Source organism: Anolis carolinensis, chromosome 1, assembly GCF_035594765.1.
Source record: "Anolis carolinensis isolate JA03-04 chromosome 1, rAnoCar3.1.pri, whole genome shotgun sequence".
NCBI lineage: Eukaryota > Metazoa > Chordata > Lepidosauria > Squamata > Dactyloidae > Anolis > Anolis carolinensis.
In genome coordinates this window covers 18,956,768-18,984,025 of record NC_085841.1, presented here as the reverse complement: position 1 = coordinate 18,984,025, position 27,258 = coordinate 18,956,768, and the positions used below count along the sequence as shown (strand labels likewise).

Sequence of the window (27,258 nt, the reverse complement as noted above, 5' to 3'; positions counted from 1 at the left end):
ATAATCAATGGTTTTGTAGTCAGTGTTTTAAATTCATTGTGATATTTTAGTGGTAAATTTGTAAATACAGTACAGTAGAGTCTCACTTATCCAACATAAACGGGCTGGCAGAATATTGGATAAGCGAATATGTTGGATAATAAGGAGGCATTAAGGAAAAGCCTATTAAACATCAAATTAGGTTATGATTTTACAAATGAAGCACCAAAATATCATGTTAGACAACAAATTTGGCAGAAAAAGTAGTTCAATACACAGTAATGCTATGTAGTAATTACTGTATTTATGAATTTAGCACCAAAATATCATGATATATTGAAAACATTGACTACAAAAATGTATTGGATAATCCAGAACATTGGATAAGCGAGTGTTGGATAAGTGAGACTCTACTGTAATTACTACATAGCATTACTGTGTATGGAACTACTTTTTCTGTCAAATTTGTTGTATAATATGATGTTCTGGTGCTTAATTTGTATAACGATTACCTAATTTGATGTTTAATCGGCTTTTCCTGAATCCCTTCTTATTATCCAACATATTCACTTATCCTGCCGGCCTGTTTATGTTGGATAAGTGAGAGTCTACTGTTTATTGATAATCTTATATTATCTGCTTAGAACTGGATTATATGAGGACCCTTCTTCACAGCTGTATAAAATGCCCACTGAAGTGGATTATATGGCAGTGTGGAGTCAAGATAATCCAGTGCAAAGCAGATAATATAAGATTATAAATGGGTTATATAGCTGTGTGGAAGGGCCTTGAGTCTACACTGCCATATAATCCAGTGCAAATTAGATAGCCTAAGTTTGCCTGTCCCCTAACTGAACCCTGGCTGTCCCTTGGTTGCTAGGAGACGAAGTGGGCAGAGATTAGCCCTCTAAACTGGCAGCAATTGGATTAAAAAAAATTATTGCTCTCCCTCTAATTAGGACTTTGTTTTTCTTTTCTTTTTGTTGTATCAACCTGGAGGCATGGATGATGGGTTGTGTTGTCAAATTTGGAGGTAGCGGGGCCTGTACTTTTGTTGTTTTGTGAGTCGCCATGATGCCATCACTCTTTTATATATATAGAATGGGTTAGGGTTAGGGTTCTTCTTCCTGACTTGCAATGGCTTCTTTCCCTTTTCAAAACATTCCCTTGGTTAAGTGTGAGGGAGGCTTTGGAAAAGTAAACACTGATAAGGGAGGGTAAGGTGAGAGATAAATATATCATATATTGCAAGCAACAGCCTCCAGACTCCGCTGCTGGCTTGACCTTGACCCGATTATAAGCCGGGGAAGGCTTTTTCAGCTCATAAAAAGGGCTGAAAAACTCGGCTTATCTTCGAGTATATACGGTATTCTTTTTAATTTGGAATTAATTAGAATAGATTTTAATAGGTGTTTTTAAATGCTTTGACAACTTTCTAGTTGAGACGTGGGGCACAAGTGTAAAAAAGAAATAAAAAAATAATATATCCCAAGTCAATTCAGTAGCAGCTGCTGACTGAGCTATAATGCTTATTGACATGGAGTAGTATCTACCAAGTTCATGCTATGTATCAGTTAAGGGCAGGTTTTGGGCCAACGTTTTGAATTTTGTTATTTTAGTTCTGTGGGGAGGGGAAGGCACCAATGCTGCCTCAGGGGACCAGTTGCCACTTTTTGCCCTCTTTAAAAGGGCCAAAAGCAATGCTACATCGGAGAGAATAGAATGGGTTAGTGTTTCTTTTAGGTTCTCCCAGAATGGACTAGGCTCTTGCTTTTCTACACTCAGAGAAGGGAATGGTTCCTTTGATAAGTGATGAAGTACAGTACTTACACTTATGCATGAATACATTGAATTTTGGGGGTTCATTTTTTGCCTCAAATGTCTAGACTTATATATGAGTATATAGGGTCATTATCTGGTTTGATTCATTCTGGAATCACAGATCCACTGAGCATCCCATTTATGAAAAGAGAAAAAAACTTCTGTAAAGTTCATGCCACTTCTTTGATTCATTCCCAAAATACAATCCTGGCTGTTTAGATGTCAGTGTAGTTTTGTGGTTGTTGTTGTTATGACCCTTTAATCTATTTAGGGTGACTCTGGCATTGGCTGCCCTTGGCAAGATTAATTCAGAGGGAGATTTGTCATTATCGCCCTCTAAGGCATGACTTACCCAAGATCATCCAATGGATTTCCTTGGCGATTGAGGATTCAAGCCTTTATCTCCCATAGTCCAACAATCAAACCATGACACCACTCTTCCTGTAGTGCAGTTTTTTTCCTGATAGATTTCCAGCTGCCTACCAGTGCAAAATATGGAATGTATCTGCATCCCATATGAGACTGCATTATACTTTAACACCACCTGCTGAAGCTGTGCCCTTCCCTTGGCCCTTTCACAAGTAGCTGGCTGCCAGAAATAGGATCTTTTCTTGGCTGGAAGAGCCACAGGCACCAAAATGTGGAAACACCTTTGGGACTTCTTTTACCAGACATCTAAACTGTTGATATTTAAGCATCATCACTTTTCTGTTCGCTCAGGCTTTTGCTGGCATCAAAATTTAGTCATTTTAATGTCATTTTGGAGGGTGGATTGCCTTTTAGTTATATTGTACAGTCAACCTTCTATATGTGTTGGGTTTACGGGTGCAGGACTCCTACAAAAGTGGAAAAACAATGAGCATTTTTAAAATAGTTCCAGCAGAAGTTGACCATAGAATTGTGCTAGAGGACCTAGAGATTCCTAGTGTGATGTGTTCTTTAGGGATATCTAGGCCTGCCAGCACAATGCTATGGTCAATCTTTGCCAAAAGTTTCACTATAGCATTGTACTGAAGGACCTAGAAATTAATATTAGTCAAATTGCTTAATAATCAAATCCTCAAATGTGGAGAGCCAACTGCAGTTGTTTTTATTATAATTTTACTTATTTGTTGCTTGTTTTGAACTGTCTTTCAATTTGAGGGGGATGAGCAAATGTAATAATCTATGTTGCTTCTCATACTGAACACTGTTCTTAACAGGAGTGGCAAAAAACTAAATTCCTGCAGTGAACCTACAACGTGTAATTTGTTGTTCACTTGATCATCAGAGGAAAGGTTTTGCAGGATTCTTCCATGACACATAAGTTAGTCGGATTTGATTTGAGCTGTCACAGTGAATTGAATAACATAGAAGTTAATAATCATATGCAGAAAAATTGATTTAGCTAAAAATGTTGTTTCTCCTGTTTTAAAGTCTTCAGCAACACGGTTGTTGTACTGTACTACTGGGGTGCTTCTGCGAAGGCTAGAAGGGGACTTAAATTTACAAGGATTCACTCATGTTATTATTGATGAAGTTCACGAGAGAACAGAGGAAAGGTAATCAAGCTTTTTATAGTTATTGTATGAATAATACCTTTAGAATAATATTTTGAAATGTGATTTTAAGTCTAATTTTAATGTATGATTGTGACCTGTCCTGATTTCTCAGTGAGGAAAAGTCGGCTATAAGTCAAGTACATACAAAAAGCAACAAGCCCAAAAATAATCGGTTTTTGGTGCCAAACGACCAGTTATCTTTCAGCCCATTATTGGGGAGTGGGGCTTCCCACCCAGGCTCCCCTTCCCAGGGCACACTTTTGGACAGGGTTTGCCTCATCTTCAGTTGGAGAATCGAAGGGCTCCCTGGCTGGGGCTGAAGACCCATCACATTTGCTGCCAGTGGCCTTGCTCCGCAACCCAAAGTGTAGGCCCAAAGTGCCCGGCCCTGCAAGGGCCTGCACCCAAGTGCCGAGTAAGCAGTTGTCCTTACTTGGTGCTCAGCTGCAGGCCCTGGCAGACCCAAGCTCTTTGGGCCTACATGCAAGGCAATTGATCCAAAAAGCAGGCTTGGAGCCGATACCCACTCCTGCCTGCCTTTCATATCAAATTTATTTTCATTCCAGGAGGGGCCATCCCATTCCGTGCCATCCGAATGGATGGAACAAAATGGAAACACGAATCAAACGGATGATACAGATTCCGGGCCCATGACTAGTTGTAACCTGACATTTTAAACCATGCACTGTTTTCTTTTTTTTAATAATCACACTGTCCATGTGATCCTATAGAGTGGTTTGATTCACATATGACACTTAGTCAGGATTTATTATTGTATGTATGAACCCCTTCAGCCTTGGAAAACCTTGGCATCTTCCCCTTCCTTCTCTTCTGTGGCTGGTAAAGGAACAAACTACAATTTAGTATTATTTTCCACAAATCTGGGAAATTGTTTAATATACCTTCCAGCTGTATGAAAAAGTCTTATGCTTATAACTTTACATTTGAATCTTGTGACCTCTTTCCATGCCTCAAAATAATAAGAATAGGTCTCACTTTTTTAAAAAAATCTACCATTACTTGTTTGTGATTTATGACAGTCTGTTAACATAACCCTCTAATATAGTGGTTTCCAACCTGTGGGTCCCAGATGTTTTGGCCTTCAACTCCCAGAAATCCTAACAGCTGGTAAATGGCTGGAATTTCTGGGAGTTGTAGGCGAAAACACCTGGGGACCCACAGATTGAAAACCACTTCTCTAGTATTTTTTTTCTCTTCCAATGGATTCTGGGTTTTGTCGTCCAACACAATTCTGTAAATATAGGGAATTTGGGAATAAATGTCTCTGAATTTTGATATTATTCCTGCAGGGAGAAGAAATGGGTAAAAAAAATAACTGAAAGAACATTTCAAATCGGCACTGAAAATTTTCAGATGTTTTCTTTTTGTTTCCTTCAGTGACTTCTTGATGCTGGTTTTGAAGGACATCATGATTCAGAGGCCAGACCTACGAATTATACTGATGAGTGCTACTCTGAATGCAGATCTCTTTTCTCAGTACTTTAACTCCTGTCCAGTTGTAAACATACCAGGTGAAAAACAGTCTAATTCATTTTCATTATTAATCTCTTTATGTGTTAATCCTTTGCTAGTTGTTTTAAATTGCTTTGAATTTGCTTGTGTTTTAACATTTTCATTCATTTTTAAGAGTTTTCTACTAAACCTTTTGTGCCTTTATTTGTATCATCTGTGGTTGGTCTTCTTTTGTGTCCCAGTTTCAAGGGAAAAGATATAAGTTAAATAAATAAATAGTTGGTTGCTATTATGAGATACGTGTAAGGATATTACCATAATTCATAACTGCTGGCAACCCTGCCTTCTGCAGAATCTAATGATTTCTTTTGCAAGTCATTGCCTTTTAAATTCATAAAGGCAGAAGAAGTAAACAGCTACTAAAGTGAAAGTTCATAGGCCAGGCCATACATATCAGAAAGAAATGCCAGTGTTTGTCCAACTCTGCCAAGTGCACCAAACTTCTGCAGATGTTTTTCAGCTGGAATCCTGCAAGATCAGTCAGTGTTGTACCCTATATTTGAATAATATTCAGCCAGCTCCATGCACTTCAGGGCTGCTTAACCTTTAGATCAGGCACGGGCAAACTTGGGCACTCCAGGTGTTTTGGACTTCAACTACCACCATTCCTAACAGCCTCGGGCCCTTTCCTTTCCCCCCTCAACCGCTTAAGCCTGCTTTAGATATAAGATATGGTAAATCAAATGGCATTCTATACACACAGAACCACATGCTGTGAGCAGCATGGCTTCGTCTGTGTGAGTTTTTATATAGCTTATGAGACCATGCTGTAGACGTCTGTTGTATTTGCTTGAAGCATTATTATAATTCTTCTTGGCCAAAATGACTTTTGGAGCAGCTTTCTTTTAGTCAATAAAGCAAGCGGTCCTTGCCTGTAAATGTATAATCTAAGATTCTAAAGAGGCATATCAAAAGGAAAAATGGGATGAGAGGGAAAAGTAAGCTGGCTATCAGCAAATTTGAAGGAATCTTTATACTTCTCATCTATCACTCTGAGTTATTGAGTTCATGAGTTCGAGGCCCGCTCGGAGCCTATGTTTGTCTTGTCTTTGTTCTATGTTAAAAGGCATTGAATGTTTGCCTATATGTGTAATGTGATCCACCCTGAGTCCCCTTCGGGGTGAGAAGGGCGGAATATAAATGCTGTAAATAAATAAATAAATAAATCTTCTAACAGTAACAGCATTCAGCTGTGCTTGGTGGTGAGCAAAATGTGAGATTTTTAGCTCTATTGTCAAAACAGAAAATGGTGTATCTTTTTTACTTATAATTTACATATAGATGACAATTGTAGCAGTGACATAAAATGCTCTTCTTTGTACATTATTTTTAATTTACCTTTTTATTGTTTTTATTTCTGTTAGGTAGGACATTTCCTGTTGATCAGTTTTTTCTAGAAGATGCAATTGCAGTGACTCGGTAAGACATTTCTGAAATATTTTAGTAGATTTCTTGTATTATTATTTATTTATTTACTGTATTTATATACTACTTTTCTCATTCCTGAGGGAACTTACAACATAATGGCAAAATTTAATGCCAAATATACATGTAAAAACAAATCATATATCTAAACAATAAACACATAACTATGCATTAAAATCAATAAGACCATTAAAACATAAGATATAAACAACATTAAGACATAGAATTAAAACACCTAATATAAACATTAAAATCACATGATCCAAAATCGTAGACTGGGCCGTTCCGGTTGTTAATTGCACATATTCACAATTTATTTCTTGCACTGCATTACTTTACTGGCTATTTATTTGTAGGTCTCTTACATGAAATCAGACTGTTTAGTTGTGTATTTAAAATATTATTCATTTGGGCTTCTGTTTTGTTTAAGCCTTTAATGGACTATAGAATCATGCCCTTATATTGTAGTCTTAACTAGTGGTTACATTAGAAAATATGCATTTAGTGTTACCATAAAGTCAAATTGAAGGACAGAAATTACTAGAAGGAACACCTCGCTATGCATCTCCAGGTCCTCCAGTACAATTCTATGATCACCTTCCAGCTGAAGACCCTAGACATGCCGAGAGAGGTGTTCCCTCAGGTAAAAAATAGCATTTTTTATTTGTGGTTTGTCACATTAATGGGAGATCTGTGCCCATAATCCCACTGAATGTAGAGGGATGGTGTAGTATACACACCATATCTTGGCAGAAGTGTTGTAAAAATACTGACAACTTGTCACGACCCAGGCTGCAGAGCACCAATAACCATACACAGAGGCCAGAATCTATCTAATATCTTTATTAAGGAAATATGTAAAGTCAATAAAAATAAGTGTAGAATATAGTTCAGAAGAAGACCTTTCAGGAAAGGTCAATTATAGTCCAGGAAAACAATGTCCAATATAAAATATTAAGGTCCAAAGTTGTAATCCAATAACCGAAACACTCACTTTGCCAAGCAAGGTGAGGGGAGATGACAAGGTTCTTAGTCCAAGGAACTTGATGTAAGGCTAGAAAGTAAACTTGATTCTTGAAACACAAGGCTTGATACAAGGCAACAAGGAACGAGGAACAGGGACAAGATCCGTGGTAAATACTTGGCAAGGTCCTGGAAAGCAAGGCTGAGTCCTAGGAAGCAAGGCAAGGTCCGTGGAGCAAAACAAGGCTGGAAACGGGAACGAAGGCTTGGAAGCGGGAACGAAGGCTTGGAAGCGGGAACGAAGGCTTAGAAGCGGGAACGAAGGCTTGGAAGCGGGAGTAGCGCTGTCCACACACAACCTACTCCAGTAGCTGACGAATTGACTCCGCAAGATTCCTACAGGGCAAAGAACCTAAATAGGGTCTCGTTTTCCCACCAAAGAACATTTCTCTGGGGAAACAGAACCGAAAGTCAATCTCTGTGTCCAGATGCATGACTCCCTAAAGTTTCTCATGGAAGCAGGCTTAATCAGCTGAATGCCTGGCTGCGATTCTCAGGCTTCTGCGATTAGCCTGTTGAACTCCTTTTTGTTGTTGATAATAATTACGGCGAGAAAATGGGGGAGATTTTGACTCAGGGCTTGTTTGGCAGATTTCTGGAAGACAAACCTCCTGCAGGTGCAAGGGCTCCAATTCTGGCTGGGAAAGTTCCAATTCTGGCTGAAACGGTGGAAAACCCAAGTTTTCCTCTTCATCTGTCACAACAGCGCTAGGAACGGGACTACATGGCCCATGAGTCATCACACAACTTGTGATATGCTAAAACTAGTAATGTGAAGTAACTAGAATTCAATGCTTTTTCTGTACCAGCTAATTTATAATTTATATCTTTTGGGAACTTATTGCTATAGACACATCTATGTATGTAGATGGGAATGTGATACGTGCATGCTCTGTCAAGAAGGTTTATTTGTTCTTGGAGTGGAGTGTTAAAGAGCATGGGAGGCAGGAAATAGAGGGAGAGGAGAGAATGGGGTTGGTGTGCAGGTAGGTCATGTAGGCAGGAAGCAAAGCGTGGCAGAGGGCCAAGGAACTGGGGTGAGGCATTGACAGTCCTCACGTGGCCCTCGGCAAGCCCTGCCCAGACCCAAACAATTATGGTTTATTTTAAGGAAGTATTTACTCTTGAGAACATGAAACGAGGCTGCCTCCAGGGATACATGCATCCCAAGAATTTGCTTTTAGGACCAAAGCTGAGTCCATAGTCTGTTCCTTTCCTTTCAAAGGGTTTCAGTATTTCAGCAGCCAGATTTCATTTCAGCAGCTGGATTTACAGACAGGGGAAACCTTTTGTGAGTCAGGAACATGTTTTCTTATTTTCATCTCTCAGAGATTACTGGTACATCCTAGTCTACTTTCAGCCTACCCTAATGCTGAGTGTCACTTAACGTATTTTGTAGCCATGAAGCATGTTTCAAGTTTTACAAAGAAGTTCTTTACGTCCAGTTATCTCCAGCAGCCATGTACTTGAAATGTAAGATCATTTTGACCTTCTGCCTCATTTGTATTCAGGTATGTCTTGGAACATGGCAGTCCATATATGCGTAATACAAAGCAAGGTCCTGGCAAGAAAGCAAGGCACTTGAGGACAGCTGCAGAAGAAGTAGAGGAGGACCTGAGGCGTGCTGGCTTGGGGCAAATTACAGTCACGGCTAAAGATTCTGTCCCAGACCAACAACTAACGGTCCAGCAGTTGATGGTCCGCTACAAAGGTGACATCTTTGTGTATACGGTCGGCCCTCTGTATCTGCAGGACTCCCAAAGATACCAAAATAGGCAAACAATCAGGTTCCTTTAATTAGCAAATGAATGAGATGTGAAGCTGAAGAGAAACACTTGACTGGAAAGAGACTCTGGAATCTAAACTGCTAAAGGCTCACTAAGCATTACACTTGGACTCCCGTCATTTCACAGATCTTCAGTCTTTCCAGCATCTCATTTAATTTTTTTTACTACTTACAGTGCATATTGTGCTGTATATTTTGAATTTGGTTGAATCCACAGATCCGTAGCAGAGGACCACCTGCATTTTATTTTTATATTGTACCTGTTTATTTTTAAATTCTCTTTAGATTAAAAACTTTTAAGACCAAAATGTTATATTCAAATAGAGTCGTATAAAGGGCACAGTCTCAAGACATATGTGAGAGGAGGCTTTTTATTCTCCTCTAAGAGAGAAAGCAAAAGAATTATAATAATGTTACAAATTTGGGAGAATATTAGGCCCAGCAATAGTGAATTGCTCCTTATGCCATTCCAAGAATAGTGAGCCAAGCTATTTTGTGCAATATGCTTGCAGAGTGGGTTTGGCTTTCCAGTGCCCCTTGGAGAACCAATTTCCTGCCCCTGAAACCTCACAGTTGCTCATGTTTTCCCTTCCCTATGGTTGAATGTTCCTTGTTCTCACCCTTGTTAAGATATATTTCCTGAAGGATAGTTGGAGATAACAAAGCATTCTTGAGTAGTATGATTTAAATTTATTTTATTTTCTACCGGTGGTGCAGCAAGTTGAACTGCTGAGCTGTTGAACTTGCTATCCGAAAGGTTGGCGGCTCAAATCCAGGGAGCGGGGTGAGCTCCCACTGTTAGCCCCAGCTTCTTCCAACCTAGCAGTTTGAAAACATGCAAATATGAGTAGATCAATAGGTACCGCTCTGGTGGGAAAGTAACGGCGCTCCATGCAGTCATGCCGGCCACATGACTTTGGAGGTGTCTATGGACAATGCCGGTTCTTTGGCTTAGAAACTGAAATGAGCACCAACCCTCAAAGTCGGACAGGACTAGACTTAATGTCAGGAGAAAATCTTTATCTTTACCTACCATATTATTTTGTCATATCTTAATTTTATCTTAGTGTGGGACCCAACTTCAAGCTTTTCTGCCCCTTTAACCTTTTTATCTTATGACCTATATATTTGACTGTTTTTGCTCTCTTTCTTTTTTTAGGGATTAGCACATCAGTATTAAAAACAATGGCAACCATGGATTTAGACAAAGTTAATCTTGAATTAATTGAGGCCTTACTAGAGTGGATTGTCAGTGGCAAACATTCATATCCGCCAGGTAATAAAATGTAGAACTATATTTCTCTAGATGCAGTTTCACAAATGTATTTGATTGACAGTGATTGTGTGATGATGACTACTTCAGGCAGGATGTTAATTTATGAATTCTACTCTGCTGTTATTATGGAGGGGGAGCCATTTTTGAAATGGTTTTGATATAGGCCTTTTGTATAAGTTCAGTGAACAAATTTGTAGCATAATTAAAAGTGAGATTTAATACTTAATAGTTGTTGGTTCCATGATTAATTTATTTACATTCTTGTGAGCATTATCATACTGAATTTGGTGAGGACACTGCATTTAAAAACGATGGACTTACTTTTTTGCTTTTGAACTACATTTTTTCTGACAGAAGCTGCATGCAGACAGCTATTTAGCTCTTAATGTTCAGGAGTTCGCTCTTTGTATGTATGGTTGCTTCTTCTATGTGCATGTGTTGCATAGCTTCACGTGGTTTCTTATTTAAGGAGACCCTAAGGCAAGTTATACTGGGAGTTTCTTGGTAAGATTTGTTCAGATAGGCTTGCCTCTGCTTCTGTCTGAGACTGAGAAGGTGTGACTTGCCTAAAGTTACCCCTTGGGTTTCCGTGGCCAAGAGGAGATTCAAACCCTGGTCTCCAGAATCATAGCCCAGTGTTTAAACCACTATGTCATGCTGGCTCTTGGTATTTTCACATATATGTGTATTTTCTCTCTTTCTCATCTCTTCTTGCACACACTTTCTTTCACACATACATACACATGCATGGTGACCCAGTATTGTTTCTCACATTCACTTGCATTGACGAACTTTGGTTTCACATTAAGCCTGTTGTGCAAGGGGATTAGAGAGAGGAAGAGAGGAAATCCCAGTAGTACTTCTGCTGTTGGGATGAAGCAAAATGGAGAAGAGTTCTTGCATTCAAGACATCATCTCTAAAATCAGTAAAAATTGATTTTACTGTTGATTTTTGGAAAGCTATTATACAAATTATGTCATCTGGCTATTTCTTTTTTGATAGTTGGGAAATATCAATTCAGCATTGTATTGAATCTGCGATGCCTTGTTTGCTGCATATGTTACTTTCTATACAATATTTTTTTTAAAAAACAATACAAGTATTATTTTCTGTTAATTCAACCATCTTTTTTTCATACCCATATCTAGGTGCAGTACTGGTATTTTTGCCAGGCCTGGCAGAAATTAAAGCACTATATAAGCAATTGCAGTCTAATGCACTCTTCAATAATCGGCATAGCAGACGGTAAGTGGAGAATAATTTTCCTATCCAATTTTATAAAAAATAGCAGTTTAGAGCATTTTATCAAGGAGAAGGATAATCACCTAGTAATACCCTCCCCCTCAAATATTTTATATTGTTTATATTGTCTGCTTAAAAATGGAATTTCATAGATAATGCTTATAACTGGTGTAGCTTGGTTAAAAATTGTGTTTCTTACTCTAAAACAGTGGCTCCCAACCTGTGGTCCATGGACCATCAATGGTCCACAAGAACGAAAATATGGTCCGCCTCTCACCAATGCCTCGAAAGCACACAGCAATAAGAGTGACTGGTTTCGTAAAACCCTTTAATAGTGCCGAAGCAACGAGGATGTTGGGAGGGGAAAAGCTGACTGCCCACGAAAGATTACTATAGTAGAGTCTCACTTATCCAACATAAACGGGCTGGCAGAACATTGGATAAGTGAAATTGTTGGATAATAAGGAGGGATTAAGGAAAAGCCTCTTAAATGTCAAATTGCATTATGATTTTACAAATTAAGCACCAAGACATGTTTTACAACAAATCAACAGAAAAAGCAGTTTAATACATGGTAACATTATGTAGTAATCACTGTATTTACAAATTTAGCACCAAAACATTGCAATATTGAAAACATTGACTACCAAAAACATTGTCTACTAACAAATTGACTACAAATAAAGATAGAATTGTATAAAATGAACTAACAGTAACAACATTGTCGGAAGATAAATCCGTAAAAAGTTCAATTCTTGCTGCCTAGAGAAACAGTTGTGGATCCAGGTGGGATAATCCAGAATGTTGGATAAGCCAAGGTTGGATAAGTGAGACTGTACACATCAGCTCTAGATTATTAAATATGGTTTTCTGTGGGCGAGGAGATGGCAAGTACTGAATGGCATATGTTCTGTATCAGGAACTATAGCTGATGTGGTCTAATTTTCTGAATCAGCACCCAAAATGACCAAACCAAATCTAAAGTTGACCAAAAATTGATTCGTAGCCCTTTGTGTCTGTTAGATGTAAAATTAAACCATATTGTATTGCTATACAGATAAGATCTTTTCTTGTCTTCTCTGCTCACAGTATATTCGATTTTCCTCATATGTATAATCTAGCAATAAACTATAGTTTACTGTTAACTCAAAATTGAAGAAACTGATTTATTTACAAACTGGAACATCATAAGCTGGGTTGCATGCCTTAGATACTTAGAAGTTGTAGTTTACTCAGTTCAGATGCAATGACACACTGAAAGAGAGGGAATCAATGCATATGAGGTGAAGCAGAAGTGTGTGAGAGCAGGACTGATTTATATAGTGACAAATCATGACTTGGTATTATTTTTGTGTCTGAATTTTGTCAATTTTACAGTGTGTCTAAGATGCTCTTTTACTTTTCCTGAATCTGTTAATGCAGTTCAGTTTATTTATTTGTATTGCTTATTTAAAAGATTTTAAACCCAATTTAGCAATCAAACCCATCTGAGAACAGTGTATTGCTTATATGCTAACATGAGAAGATTTTCTCCAGGTGGATCCCATGTTGACAATTTATGCATTTGTTGCATAAAAAGCTAACATGGCCCTTTTGAGCATGCAGTAACTGATATGTGGAACTCAAATTTCCCAGCTCTGGTTATAGTATGTGAAATAACAGACAGAGATGGAAAAAATGTAATCTCAACTTATCTCCTGATCTTTTTTCTCCTAGTTGTGTTGTCTATCCACTCCATTCTTCGCTCTCCAGTGCAGAACAGCATGCTGTTTTCCTTAAGCCTCCTGCAGGAGTTGTCAAGATCATCATATCTACAAATATTGCAGAAACATCTATTACCATTGATGATGTAGTCTATGTGATTGATTCAGGAAAGATGAAAGAAAAGAGGTGCCTGGATAACAGGGTGGGGCGGGGCTGGGAGACTGATTAAAAAGTGGTGTGTAGTGTTTACTATCGCTTAAAAGATAGGGGCTTTGAACATTGGGTTCTTCATATAGTACTTCAAAGGCAGGCTTAGGAGTTGTGTGCCGCCCGTACTTTCCCCATCCCTGCTATATATGCTACATGCTTCCTGTATTTCATTACGTTCACAGAAGTCAATTAATACTGCTAAATAATACCACCTTCTGTTACCATCCACCACCCTTACTACTCCAATGCCCTGCACTCTTTCATATAAGACAAACATAAAGCATAAGCAAACAGAATTTTAAATTACTTCCCACTCTCCAGCCCAGCCATTTCTATGAAAGAATAGCCATCACCATTATTGCTATCTAATATACTATCCTAGCTTCTACCTGATAGCTATATAAGTAATGTTTAATATTCAGATCCCTGTATTTGATTTTGCTGTGCTTCATATCAGTATTTGTAAACATCTGAGACCAGGAGTGGGGGAGATTCAGCCCATAGACTACACAAAATTCCCAAAAGCCCCCCTGGAGACCCCAAATACTCGCAAGTATACTGCAATATTTTTTAAAAGATGGCAGAAACATTGAAAAAAGACATTACAGATACTTAAACTGCCACACAATTTGGTGGGTTATTTTCCTTTGCCCCCAGACACTCCCTTCACTGTGAGAATCTTTCAGTGTATTTCCATAACACATTGCATCTCTTCCAGTTACACTGGGAGCAACTGGGATTCTGGGTAGGGGGGGCTCCAAAGAGAAATTACCTCCTCCCGTTTTAAATCGTAAGTATTTTCAATAGCAGTTTGTTTTTCCTCTTAATTAAAAAAAGGACACTACATTCTAAAACGTATCCCTGCTTAGACAGGTAGCAAAGACTGTCCTGTCCTGGTAGCATCTGCATATTTAATACTTTGTCCTTTTTTAAAAAGCCATTTGAACATTCTTTTGCATTGTTTCTTGGCCTTTATATGAAATTTTATTTTTAATGGTCAGCATCCTGCGCATTTGTCAGGCTGCGGATTTATGCATATAATTAAAAACACACACACACACATATATGTATATGTATATATAATAAAAATGTTTGACAGTCACTAAGAAAAACCCAGAATGTGATTTCCTAAAGATTAGTTTTCAAACACCATTTTGTGTACTTTGCAGGTATGATCCAAGCAAAGGCATGGAAAGCCTGGAAGATATGTTTGTGTCCAAAGCCAATGCCTTGCAAAGGAAAGGCCGAGCAGGTCGTGTAGCCTCTGGTGTCTGCTTCCATCTCTTCAGTAGTCATCATTATAATCACCACCTTTTAAAGCAGCAGCTTCCCGAAATACAAAGAGTGCCTTTGGAGCAACTCTGTCTCCGGTAAATCATTATTGTCACCTTTATCAATTTCATCCTCCCAGTGGTACCTTTTCAGCATCCTCTTAGCACATCTTTTTAATGGGGTCAATAAGGGATACAGTATCTGGATTGAGGGAAGTAATAGTACCACTCTGTTCTGCTTTGTTCAGACCTCACCTGGAATAATCCTGTGTCCAGTTCTGGGCACCACAATCTAAGAAGGATATTGTCAAGCTGGAAAGTGTCCAGAGAAGGGCAGCCAAAATGGTGAAAGTTCTGGGAGCCAGTCCCTCTAAGGAGAAGTTTAGCCTAGTATGTTTTGCTTAGAGAAAAGAAGGCTGAGAGGGTATGTGTTAGCCATGTTTAAATATTTGAAAAGATGTCATATTGAAGATGGAGTAAACTTGTTTTTTGCTGCTCCAGAAACTAGGATTCGGCTCAGTGGATTCAAACTATAGAAAAGGAAATTCTGCCTAAATGTTAGGAAGAAATTCTAATGGAAATAACCATCCTACAGAGGAATATGCTGCCTCAGAGTGTAGTGGAGTCTTCTTTGGATGTTTTAAAATGAAGGATGGATGGCCATCTGTCAGCAGTGCTTTGATTGGGCATTCCTGCATGGCAGGATGGGGTTGAACTGGATGGCCCTTGGGGTCTCTATGATTCTATGGTATATCATCAATGTTTTTCACCCTCCTATGTAATCCTAATACCTTTATTTACTATAAGTTCATTCAAAATATACCAAATTATCCTTTGCGCCTTGTTTCTTCCAGGATTAAGATTCTGGAAATGTTCTCCTCATATAGTCTTCATTCAGTTTTATCCCAATTGATTGAGCCACCAACATCTGACTCTCTTCGTGCATCCAAAGTGCGGCTGCAGGATGTTGGCGCCTTAACATCCGACGAGAAGCTCACTCCCTTGGGATATCACTTGGCCTCCTTGCCTGTCGATGTGAGGATTGGGAAGCTAATACTGTTTGGCACCATCTTTCGCTGCCTGGATCCTGCACTGACGATAGCAGCAAGCAGGGCCTACAAGTCACCTTTTGTGAGTAGTGTTGCTCTAAATCTGGGCTTATATTTTTTCATGTGTAACCGTCTTTTGCCTGAAAAATGTTTATGTGACCCTGGCTTTATAGCAGACATAGGCAAACTTCGGCCCTCCTTGTGTTTTGGACTTCAACTCCCACAATTCATAACAACCTACTGGCTGTTAGGAATTGTGGGAGCTGAAGTCCAAAACACCTGGAGGGCTGAAGTTTGCCCATGCCTGCTATATAGATATATAAAATAGGTATAGAAATCATTTACTGATAACAAACCAACATTTCCAAGGCTTGCTAAACAAGCTTATTTTCTTTTTTATGAAGTACAGCTGAAGCAACTCCTGCAGAGGACACTGTAACCACGGCACAACAGAGTCAGATCAATATCTACCCTGTTTCCCCTAAAATAAGACATCCCCAGAAAATAAGACCTAGTAGAGGTTTTGATGAATTGCTAAATATAAGACCTCCCCCGAAAGTAAGACCTAGCAAAGTTTGTGTTTGAAAGCATGCCCGCCGAACAGAACATCAGAGCATGCAGGATCGGTAAATGTACATACCATAGAGTGTTGTACATGGAAATAATGGTAGTAACAAGAAATTCTTGATAGGATTCACAGTTTGTTTGGTTATGCTGGTTTGTGATGACAACTACTGTAGAGTATATAATAAATGTTCATTTTTTGTTCAACAATAAATGTGAATTCTTCTTCATGGAAAAGTAAGACATCCCCTGAAAATAAAACCTAGAGCATCTTTGGGAGCAAAAATTAATATAAGACACTGTCTTATTTTCAGGGAAACGCGGTAAAACATCTACTAGTTGTTTCATGCTCAGAAAACTTTTACTGTTGTCACATATCTGGGACCCAAAAATTGAGCTATGGAAACCCTGTTAGGGGTCAAGACCCAGAGTTTAAGAAGCAGTGCTTTGAATCATGTTAATTCCTTCACTTTAAAAAATGAGTCTTACCAAAATGATTAGGCAATTGCTGTAGGTTTAGATGGGGCAGCTGTTTGTCCTGGCATTTTTCTTGTATGGATTGTTAAAAAGCCCCGCAAGAAACAGTTTCCTCCCTCCAAAACAGATGCAAGTTCACTTCTGGTTTTGAATTGTGGTGTGTGATGTTGAAGACTGTGAGGGGGAAACTGCAACCTATTTAAAAGGTTAGCTTTGGTGGGCCAGGTATGTACAGTAGGAACAACTGCAGTCTTCCAAACTGCATCTATCCATAAAAAAACCCAATCCTAATCTGCATAAGAAGATATACAAGATGTAAAATCAGAAGTCTTACATATATATATTTTTCATGTCAGGAGAAACTTGAGAAACTACAAGTCACTTCCAATGTGAAAGAATTGGCCATCTGCAAGGTCGTTGCCCAGGGGACGCCTGGATATTTTACCATCCTGTGGGAGGCTTCTCTTATGTCCCCGCATGGGAAGCTGGAGCTGACAGACGGGAGCTCACCCTGCTCCCCAGATTTCGAACCGCCGACCTTTCTGCCGGCACACGAGTTTAAGCCATTGCGCCACCAGGGGCTCCTAGTAATTCCATAGTCTTCCAGGAGTAATTCCAGTAGTCTATAGTAATTCCTGGAGTCTTCCATTGATACACATATAGAGTGTAAACTTAAAATATATCTTGTGGGCATATATGTTCAGATCCTATCGATCTGTGCTTTGATTGAATGAAAAGTTTATGCCTAGATGCCTTTCAAAAGCATTAGAAAACAATAAAACTTAAATCCTTACATTGCATCAAAGATACATAGTGTTTAAAGTGAAATAATCATTTAGCTGTTAGAACCTCACATCTTGCCTCCCTCCATCTCTCTCCAGTTGCCCATCTTATCTGTCCTAATTGCCCTCTTCACTCGCCTTTCCTTCTGTCTTCCTTTCGTTACAAAAAGTACCATAGCCAAATTGGTAGTACTGATTGTTCCAGTACTTCAGTTCAAAAATCACATCATGTTTGATCTTTCAGTTTTTGCAATAGAAGTACTAGCTGATGTCAAGAAAGCAGGAAAAGGCTACTTCATAGCAAAACTTCATATCACATGGCCTCAGCCTGGAAGATAGTCCTTAAAGTCACTCATCCGCAGCAAATGCCACAATCTGGAATTTTCTGTTCTGTTCTAGAGCTGCTACATTGGTTGCAGCACCTTCTGATTCCTATCTTAACTGGAGGCAGAAGCCAAAATGTTTTACTTGAAGAACCAGAAGAAAAGGTCTATGAAGTCCTGTTTTTCTTTAAAATCATGTTTGTGTATCCATATGTGTGCACAAACATACATTCACTGTGTGTGCTTGTAACTTTGAATATCTTGTAACAAAAAATAGCATAGAATGAATATATATGCATTAAGCCCTATCAGTATCTTTAGTGTTATGAGATACAGGAGCAGCCCAAAAAAGAATCTAAGTGTTGTCGAAGGCTTTCATGGCCAGGATCACATGGTGGTTGTGTGTTTTCCCGGCTGTATGGCCATGTTCCAGAAGAAAACACACAACCCCAGTCTATTGAAGGTTTTCTTGGGGAATTGCCTTTGCCTTCCTCTGAGGCTGAGGGAATGTTGCAATTCCCATTATCCCCAGTCTGCATGGTGGATAATTAAAAGTGATGGGAATTGTTGCTCAATAAAATCTGACTGGGTAAAAATAAAGAGCATCAACCACTGTGTAAAAAATTATATAGCTGATTCAACCACCCTTTGAAGGCAACCATAAGGCTGATGTGGCCCTCAATGAAAACAAGCTTGACACTCCTGGAGTACATTGTAAATCAGAATTCTTCTAGATGATGTTTTAACTTTAAGCATACCATTTATATAACTGTTTTTAATTACAAAGCTTTCTCCGTGGGACAAAAGAGAGGAAGCATTCAAGAAAAAACTGGAATTTGCAATAGGAAACAGTGATTACCTGGCTCTTCTACAAGCATATAAGGTGAGTAATAAAGGTCTGCCTTGTGACTCATCTCCAAAGCTGTCTTTTTTCTAGACTGTCTTATCTAAATAATAGACAATGACAGCAGGGTAACATATTGCATTTCCACTATTTAGGGATGGCAGCTGTCTTCAAAAGAGAGTTCCCAAGCAGCTTACAGCTTTTGCAGAGAAAGCTTCCTGTCGGAAAATGTTCTTCAGGTAAGATAATATTATTCTGGAGTGCATAGAGGCATTCTCCACAGAAGTAGAGACAGGATCACAGAATGTTTTAGAGATTTACTGCAGACTCTCTGTAGCTTTTCAACAGTTTTTTCTTTAGCCCAGAACAGATCAAATTAAGAGCCCCCTAGTCTTTTCTTGTTTTGTTTTGTTTTTGTTTTTTTGTTTCCTGTACAATTTTCTCACTTTTCTTTAGTATACTTTCCCAAGTTATCTCAGAGCCTATTGACTTGTTCTATTTTATGTCTCTACAACACGCATGGGCAAATACCGACCCTCCCGTGTTTTGGACTTCCAATTGCCACAATTCCTAACCGCGTAGGCCCATGCCTGGGCTACACAAACTGTTACAGAATTATTATGTTTTATTATTAGTCCTCTTCATATTCAGAAGTTGCTAACAAGTTTCTGAAGACCACCAAGATTTCTTGCTGCCACACAGTGCGAAGGTCTCAAACAGTGCCTCATGTAGTTGTGAAATAACAAAAGTGTCTCCTTTTTTTTGTCCCATCCACATACTGTCATAGGAAATGGCCAGTTTAAAAAGGCAATTCACTGAACTCTTGTCTGATATTGGCTTTGTGAAAGAGGGACTCAGAGCCCGGGACATCGAGAGGCGGTGGTCTCAAGGAGGGGATGGCATTCTTGAAGCTACAGGAGAAGAGGTAACTGGACTGGAGATGGAGATGGGATGTGTGCCTTTCCCTCATTAATTTTTGACTTTTCTACAATTGTGAAGCCTCTTTAAATGCTTTTCAGCTCATTCTCTGCCAAAAAAAATGTATAATAAATGTCATTCATACATTCTTTGCACTTGGCCCACTCTGTTAATTATTTTGTACAACTGCTTGTTGAGAGCTTAACAGAACTTGTGAATAGCTACAGCCCTTGATGGAGTCTTCTACAATGATTCAGAGTTTTCCACTTGAGAAATGTTTGGTTAATTCTTTTACTTCAAGCTGACTTAATCTCATCTGCCCTGTTATAGACTTTTGCCTCATTTGATCTGCCTGAATACCTAGTGAAACAGAACTTACATCTTACTTATGCAACATAGTTCTAATAAATGCCATTTTGGTTTTAATGCTGCACAGTATTATATTTTTCAGATGTTTTAAACTATATATTGGCATATTTTATTGCGTTAGCACCTAAGATGTTATTTATTTTGTTCTATCTTATATCTTGCCTTTCTGTAACAATAGTCATGGCAGTTAACGAAAAACAAAAACCTAAAAATATTATAATTGATGTGAAAACAACAAAACATAACCTCTACTTAGGTTGAGAAGCCAGTTTTTATTTTTCTGCCCTGCCAACTTGTCATGGGTAATCCTTCTCTGACATTATTATGTTTAAAATTAGGGGGGAATTGAAGAAGGGATAATCAAAAACCGAACATATGGCATTTTATTACATTACAGGCAAATGCAAATGCAGATAATGTGAAGTTGATATCAGCCATGCTATGTGCTGCTCTGTATCCCAATGTAGTTCAGGTAAGACAGTATATTTTTCCTTTTTATCTAACTATGTGTACCTATATTCTGTTTGCTTCCACATATCTAGTAAGTCCATTAGTTTTGTGCCCCATACCTGAAAGTACTTGCTATTAGCATGTTCTTTGCTGAAGGGAAAACATAAATAACTCTCAGAAACACTTGCCAGTTTTGTATAGAAGTAGTGGCCAAACAGGTTCCAGGCAGACTGACATGCAGATTATAAACTATTTGAACAAGGAATAGAACAGTGGTTCTCAACCTATGGGTTCCCAGATGTTTTGGCCTTCAACTCCCAGAAATCCTAACAGCTGGTAAACTAGCTGGGATTTCTGGGAGTTGCAGGCCAAAACAATGGGGACCCAAAGGTTGAGAACCACTTGAATAGAAGTTCGCAGGAAAGAGTCAGATGCACACATATATAAGTAAGATTACTAAGTTCATGATTGTTAGGGAGCCTGGGAAGAGACATAGCATGGAATAATCTGAACTGCAAGAGCCATCATGATGTCATGGGTTGAGCCTTGTATGGCAACTCCGGAGTCCAGGATTCAAATCCCTGTTTGGCCATGGAAACCCATTGGATGGCCATGTCACATTCAGTCTCAGAGAAAGGCAATTACAACCCCCCTCTGAATAAATCTTGCCAAGAAAACTCCTTAATAAGTTTGTTTTAGGATTTCTGTACATTATAAATGACTTGAAAGTCCACAAAAACAACCATTTCAAGGATGTTGAGTTCTGGGGGGATCTATAGATAGTCATTCTTTCTCTCCTTCCAGCCCTTTCCTTTCATTTTCCTCCAGTAGGAGAGTTTCTTTAACTAGGCACAAGATGTTTATAAACATAGAGGTTGCACTTTGTGAAGAGCAACTTCATTCTCATATAATATCTGTCTAAGTTCAGTTCAGGCCTGATCCTAGAATGCCCTTCCTGCTGAGACCCATCTAACACCAGCATTTTTGGCTCTTTTATCATGCTTTTAAAGGATAGACTCATAGTTTTATGTGACATAAGCAAAGGCTCTATAACAGCCCTCTCAAACATATATTTTATATAATCTTGTGTCATCTAATATATACTTAATAAAGTTTGCTGCTATCAATGAAAACTTACGTCAAATCAGACCTGTTCATTTTTAATTCTCCAAAAGAACGATTGTTAGCTTTGTTGTGATAGACAAGCATGTCTATCCAATTCACGATATCCTATTATGTTGTGTTTTCTCAATGTATTGATGTATTATATACTTTATTTAGTCATTAAAAACACTACCCAAAGTATTTAAGAGTCAGTGTTTTATTATTATTATTATTATTATTATTATTATTAGTAGTAGTAGTAGTAGTAGTAGTAGTAGCAATTGTTGTTGTTGTATAGTAGTATAGTAGTTAGAGCATTGGACTACGACTCTGAAGGCCGGGGTCAGAATGCCTGCTCAACCATGGAAACCCATTGAGCAAGTCTCCCTCTCTCAGCCTAAGGGGAAGGCAATAGCAAAACTTCTCTGAATACATCTCATCAATAAAACCCTCTGATAGGTTTGCCTTAGGGTTGCCATGCAGCCTGAAGGCAAATAAAAAAAAATGATAATAAAAGGAGCCCTCAGTAGCACAGAGGGTTAAACTGCTGAGATGCTGAACTTGCTGACTGAAAGGTTGGAGGTTTGAATCTGGGGAGCAGGGTGAGCTCCCACTGTTAGCCCCAGCTTCTGCCAACCTAGCAGTTCAAAAACATGCAAATGTGAGTTGATCAATAGGTACCGCTTTAGCAGGAAGGTAACAGCGCTCCATGCAGTGATGCCAGCCACATGACCTTAGAAGTGTCTACGGACAACGCCGGCTCTGCGACTTAGAAATGAAAATGAGCAGCAACCCCCAGAGTCAGACACGACTAGACTTAATGTCAGGGGAAAATATTTACCTTTTATGTTGGTGGGGAGATTACTGACCTTAAAGTAACCTTTTCTTGCTCTGTCTTATCAGGTTCAGAAACCAATATTCAAAGCAAAACATGTGGTTAGAAGACTGTTAATGTTTTACTGGGCAGGGGATTTGGGAGCGGGGTGGCCCTTGGCAGGTAAATGACCTTTCCTTACAATGGCAGTTTCTACTTGTTTCCACTTGGTCCCAGAATGTTAATGTGGCTTAATGTGAAGCAATGGGAAGAGAGTAGTACAAAAGAGCTAGAGAATTCCTATGACTTTCGTGATAATAATTGCTGTCTCTTTAAATTAGGCCATAGTATTAATCAGAATCTGTGTGTTGCTAGAAAAGTTCCTTTCTATGCAGCTGTTTCATTGCATGGGAGTTTCTTTTGGGCATTTCTAAAACATTTGTTTCCCCTCTTTTTCTCCCTTCCTTCTTTTATTTGTTTTTTTACTTATTTAGGTAAAAGTTCCAGAAGGAAAATATCAGAAGACCAGTACAGGAGCGGTTAAAATGAACCCAAAACCTGGGGAGCTGAAGTTTGTTACCAAAAAAGAAGGCAATGTTTACATCCATCCATCCTCTGTAAACTACCAGGTGATTTCCCCATTCCTCGTCCATACAATGTAAATCTGTTGTTAGTTAGCAACACAAATGCATGAACAAGGTTTTTAAGCATGCAAATCTATAGGGATTTTCTTGGTGCAGGGTAATTCCTTGTCATGACATGTTTCTAGGTCTCATTGTAATTATCTGCATATGTGTAGATGTCTTTCCCTTCATCTCGCCATGCAAGGAGCTTTAAACTTTACTTGCCACCCTTGTCAGTTTAACCATGAATGGAAGAATGTTTATTTCTTCATTGTTCTCAGTGGCTGCCCCTAAGGTCTGGAATTCCCTTCCTAGCAAGGCTAGAATGGTCTTCTCTTTGGTTTCTTTCTGTCAGCAGGCAAACCTATCTCGTTCGGATAGGTTGTTAAAATTAAGTTTTTAAAGGAAACGCTTTAAAATACGTTCTGAATACATTATTATTGTTAAGTCTGTACTTTAACATTAGTGTTAAACTAACATTGTTTTACTATTAGTTTAACATTAGTTTAATTCTATTTTGATGTTGATCTTTCATAAACATTTAAATATAGTGCACTCATTTTAATTTGTTAGTTGCCTGGATACCTCAGAGGGGAGGCAGGATTTAAATAACATTGGACAACACACATCTTGATGCTTCAAATGTTAGCTCTGTTTCTGGGTATATTTGACCTGCTGATTCCAAAGATGACATCAGTTTTCCCCATCAGCTCTAGTTTTTGAGATGCAGAACATATAGCATAGAAAGTCACAATAACCAAATCTAAGAAACTAGAACTGATGCCATCTATCCAGTCCAATTTCTGAATCTGTACCCAAATAACCCCAGAACAGGCTTAAAGACCAAGACACCCAGATTTTTTTGTGGTTGGACTATGTAATGTTAATAAAAATTATAATCATTTTGGATTCATTGTTTCAGACCAGGCACTTTGACAGCCCCTACTTGGTGTATCATGAAATGGTAAAAACCAGCCGGGTGTTCATTCGTGACTGCAGCATGGTGTCCGTGTACCCTCTGATCTTGTTTGGCGGAGGTCATGTGAATGTGCAACTCCAAAAGGGAGCCTTTGTTGTTTCGCTAGATGATGGGTGGATTCGCTTTGCAGCAGCCTCACACCAGGTGAGAATTTTAGGAATGTATTCAGCACATGTAATATTCATGATAGGAAAATAATTCCTTTCTTTGATCTTTGTGACACATGCAAATAGGAAATCCTTACCTGAGCACTGGCGATCGAGGCCTTTTTAGAGCTAAAATGCCTTTTGGCAGGAAGACATGTACAACCATGGTCCCTGCTTTTTTAATAAGTTCCTTTTTTAGTGTTACCAGGGAGATTTGGTAAATCCTTCCTTTTCTATAATTTCTTTGTTTTTAATTTCCTTTTCTATGTAAAAAAAATCCATGTTATCATTTCTTAATTGTATTATAGTTTACTTGGTAAAAACCTAAGAAGATGCATGCACAGAGCTATAAACACAGGAATTCTCACTAGATCAAGCTAAGGTGAAGATGTGTTGGAACAGGAATGGGCAAACTTCGGCCCTCCAGGCGTTGTGGACTTCTATTCCTACAATTCCTAACAGCTGGCTTGCTGTTAGGAATTCTGGGAGTTGAAGTCCAAAATATCTGGAGGGTCAAAGTTTGCCCATGCTTGTGCTAAAACCTGGGGAACAGTCTTGAGAAGAAAGCCGATGTTGAGGTAGAGAATGATCCCCATGAAGGGGCAACTGAGATCAACTCTTGAGTTCCTCCTACTTGTCCACAACCATGATCTCAAATCACTTTTTCATGGGGATTGTTTTCCACTTCAATATTAACTTAGTTGAAGACATAGTTCCCCAGTTTCTGTCACATCTTTGCTTTTGGCTGATCTAGTGAGAATTCATGTTTAAGACAAAAGACAGCTCTGCACATGCATCTTCTCAGTTTTTCAGATTGAGGACCATCAACCAGAGTGATTTGAAGAATTAGATTTGTTCCTCACTACTAGAATCTGTGAATCACACAAACCTAATGTGCCAGTATATGAATGTTTTTCAGTTGGAGATGGCCACATCCTCTTCCCCATGACAGTTTGACAGCTTCCCAGTTTCAGTTTCAGGTTCTTTCTACTCAAAAACTATGTAGCTCTCCTGTGATTAGTTCCTGGCAGTATGAGCTTCAGCTACAATGTACCTTTGGCTCTACTCACAAGCAGAATACAGGTCCAGGAATTTATTTGTATTTCATTTATTTGGATTTATTTGGATTTCAGTTCAGTCATTGGACAGAATGAGAAGTCTCCTAAAGCCCATACATCAATATTCAAATAACCATTTATTTGGGGTTTTTTTCCAGGTGGCAGAACTTGTGAAAGAACTTCGCTGTGAACTTGACCAGCTTCTCCAGGATAAAGTCAAGAACCCCAGCATGGACTTGTGTACTTGCCCCCGGGGGTCTCGTATTATTAGCATGATTGTTAAACTTGTGACAACACAATAGTATAACTGTACTGACTTGCTTTAGAGGGACCTCAGCAGAATAACAAAAATTGTGACTGAAACAACACATCTGATGCTTGTCAGCACAGCACTAAAAATCTGTAAGGCTTTTGATTTAAAGCCTAAAAGATAACTAAAGGGACAGTTTCAAAATGACTTCAGTTGGAGTAGCCCTAGAGGAGCTGTTGGGGAAATAGAGATAGAAGTGCTTTTAGAACCATGATAGGAACTGATACATTTATAGAGAAAACCGAGAAATTGTATGAAAAGTATTTTATTTCCATAATACTACTCTGTGTAGTAAGGTCCGAGGGATACTAGATCGTTCACGTTGAAGAGAACTTCAACTGAGATACAAAAAATGATTTTGATCAGTCCTTATGCATCTTCTTTTGCTATTTATGTCCTATAATTAACTTTCTGACAGAATCTGGGGGGTGATTGTACCTTCACAGTTTAATCTTGCCCTCCTTTAGAAATCAGGGCACAATGTTTACAACAGCAAGTGTCTATTTTTCTAAATGCTAAAAGGAATTGGTTTGTTTCAGTAAACTTAATTTTGTCTCCATCTGATCAATCAGTGTAGGCTGCCAAATTCAAATACGAATTAGATACTCTTCGTGGCCTCTAGCACAAAGTTGTATATAAATTGAAATGTGTGTGTGTAGTCTGGGCTCTAATTATAACTTGTTAAACCAAAACTGTTTTATTATCCTTCTTAAAGGATAATAAAGAAGATTCTTCTTCCCTCACTCATTTAAGCTATACCTTCCCAGGGAACATGTAGTTGTTTCCACAGGAGTGAAGTGGAGCGGTATTTGCTAAGGTGAGGTAAACGTTAATGCTAGTACATCCATGTTGGAGCACTGCTGGCTTCCAAGCCTGCAAGACCTTACATAGAGAGTTGTGTACAAGGAGGTTGTGTTTTTTTAATACAGACTGTTATACCCTATGGAGTTGATCAGCATGGCAGCTTTTTATAAACAAGCACAATCCACTTGCATAGTACAAACCTGCCAAAATTAAAGGCATGCCTTATGACTATTGTCAGTCCTTTGACAGATGTTCCCGGTGTGCATCATTTAAAGATTTTTCTTAAAAAATAATAGTAGACCAGTATTTTGGGGATGGAATGTATAATCACTGTTTTGGTCTAAACCAGTGGTTCTCAACCTGGGTTTCCCAGATGTTTTTGGCCTTCAACTCCCAGAAAACCTAACAGCTGGTAAAGTGGCTGGGATTTCTGGGAGTTGTAGGCCAAAAACATTTGGGGACCCCAGGTTGAGAACCTCTGGTCTAAACTATCTGCTAGCAACGAATTACAACATTGAGGAATTACTGTATTTCACCTTGAGAGTTCAGTAGTGATCAGTAAAATTTATTTATAAAAAGATATGGTCATTGAATTTTGTCGTATTTTGTTTTTTTGAAAAATTTGATATTTTTTTCAAGAAACTGACTAGGGAAGGATTATGCTTCAGTATCAGTCTGTGAACCCTAAGCCCAAATTTATGTAATGCCAGTCACAGACAACAAACTGCTTGTCTCTAGCTCTTACAGTGTGGATAGATTTGTATGGTTAAACCATGGTTTGTTCAACAGTCAGGAATCTACTTTTAAATTAGATTTTATCATTCAAGTTTGT

At 38.7% G+C, this 27,258-nt stretch overlaps 1 protein-coding gene across 2 annotated transcripts in view; it reads left to right on the top strand.

Annotated features, from left to right (window-relative positions):
- dhx57 (DExH-box helicase 57) overlaps positions 1–27,019 on the top strand; it is a 43,009-nt gene extending 15,990 nt beyond the window's left edge. For both annotated transcript variants that reach the window (XM_008125961.3, XM_062970555.1), the window contains exons 9-24: positions 3,217–3,341; positions 4,740–4,873; positions 6,239–6,293; positions 8,834–9,033; positions 10,268–10,384; positions 11,534–11,630; positions 13,344–13,517; positions 14,711–14,911; positions 15,667–15,943; positions 18,795–18,890; positions 19,007–19,090; positions 19,639–19,776; positions 20,536–20,610; positions 23,001–23,135; positions 24,052–24,252; positions 25,471–27,019. In XM_008125961.3, coding sequence (XP_008124168.2) covers positions 3,217–3,341; positions 4,740–4,873; positions 6,239–6,293; positions 8,834–9,033; positions 10,268–10,384; positions 11,534–11,630; positions 13,344–13,517; positions 14,711–14,911; positions 15,667–15,943; positions 18,795–18,890; positions 19,007–19,090; positions 19,639–19,776; positions 20,536–20,610; positions 23,001–23,135; positions 24,052–24,252; positions 25,471–25,614 — 2,253 coding nt within the window. In that variant the 3' untranslated portion in view covers positions 25,615–27,019. The remainder of the gene's footprint in view (positions 1–3,216; positions 3,342–4,739; positions 4,874–6,238; positions 6,294–8,833; positions 9,034–10,267; positions 10,385–11,533; positions 11,631–13,343; positions 13,518–14,710; positions 14,912–15,666; positions 15,944–18,794; positions 18,891–19,006; positions 19,091–19,638; positions 19,777–20,535; positions 20,611–23,000; positions 23,136–24,051; positions 24,253–25,470) is intronic.
- Positions 27,020–27,258: the final 239 nt, after the last annotated feature.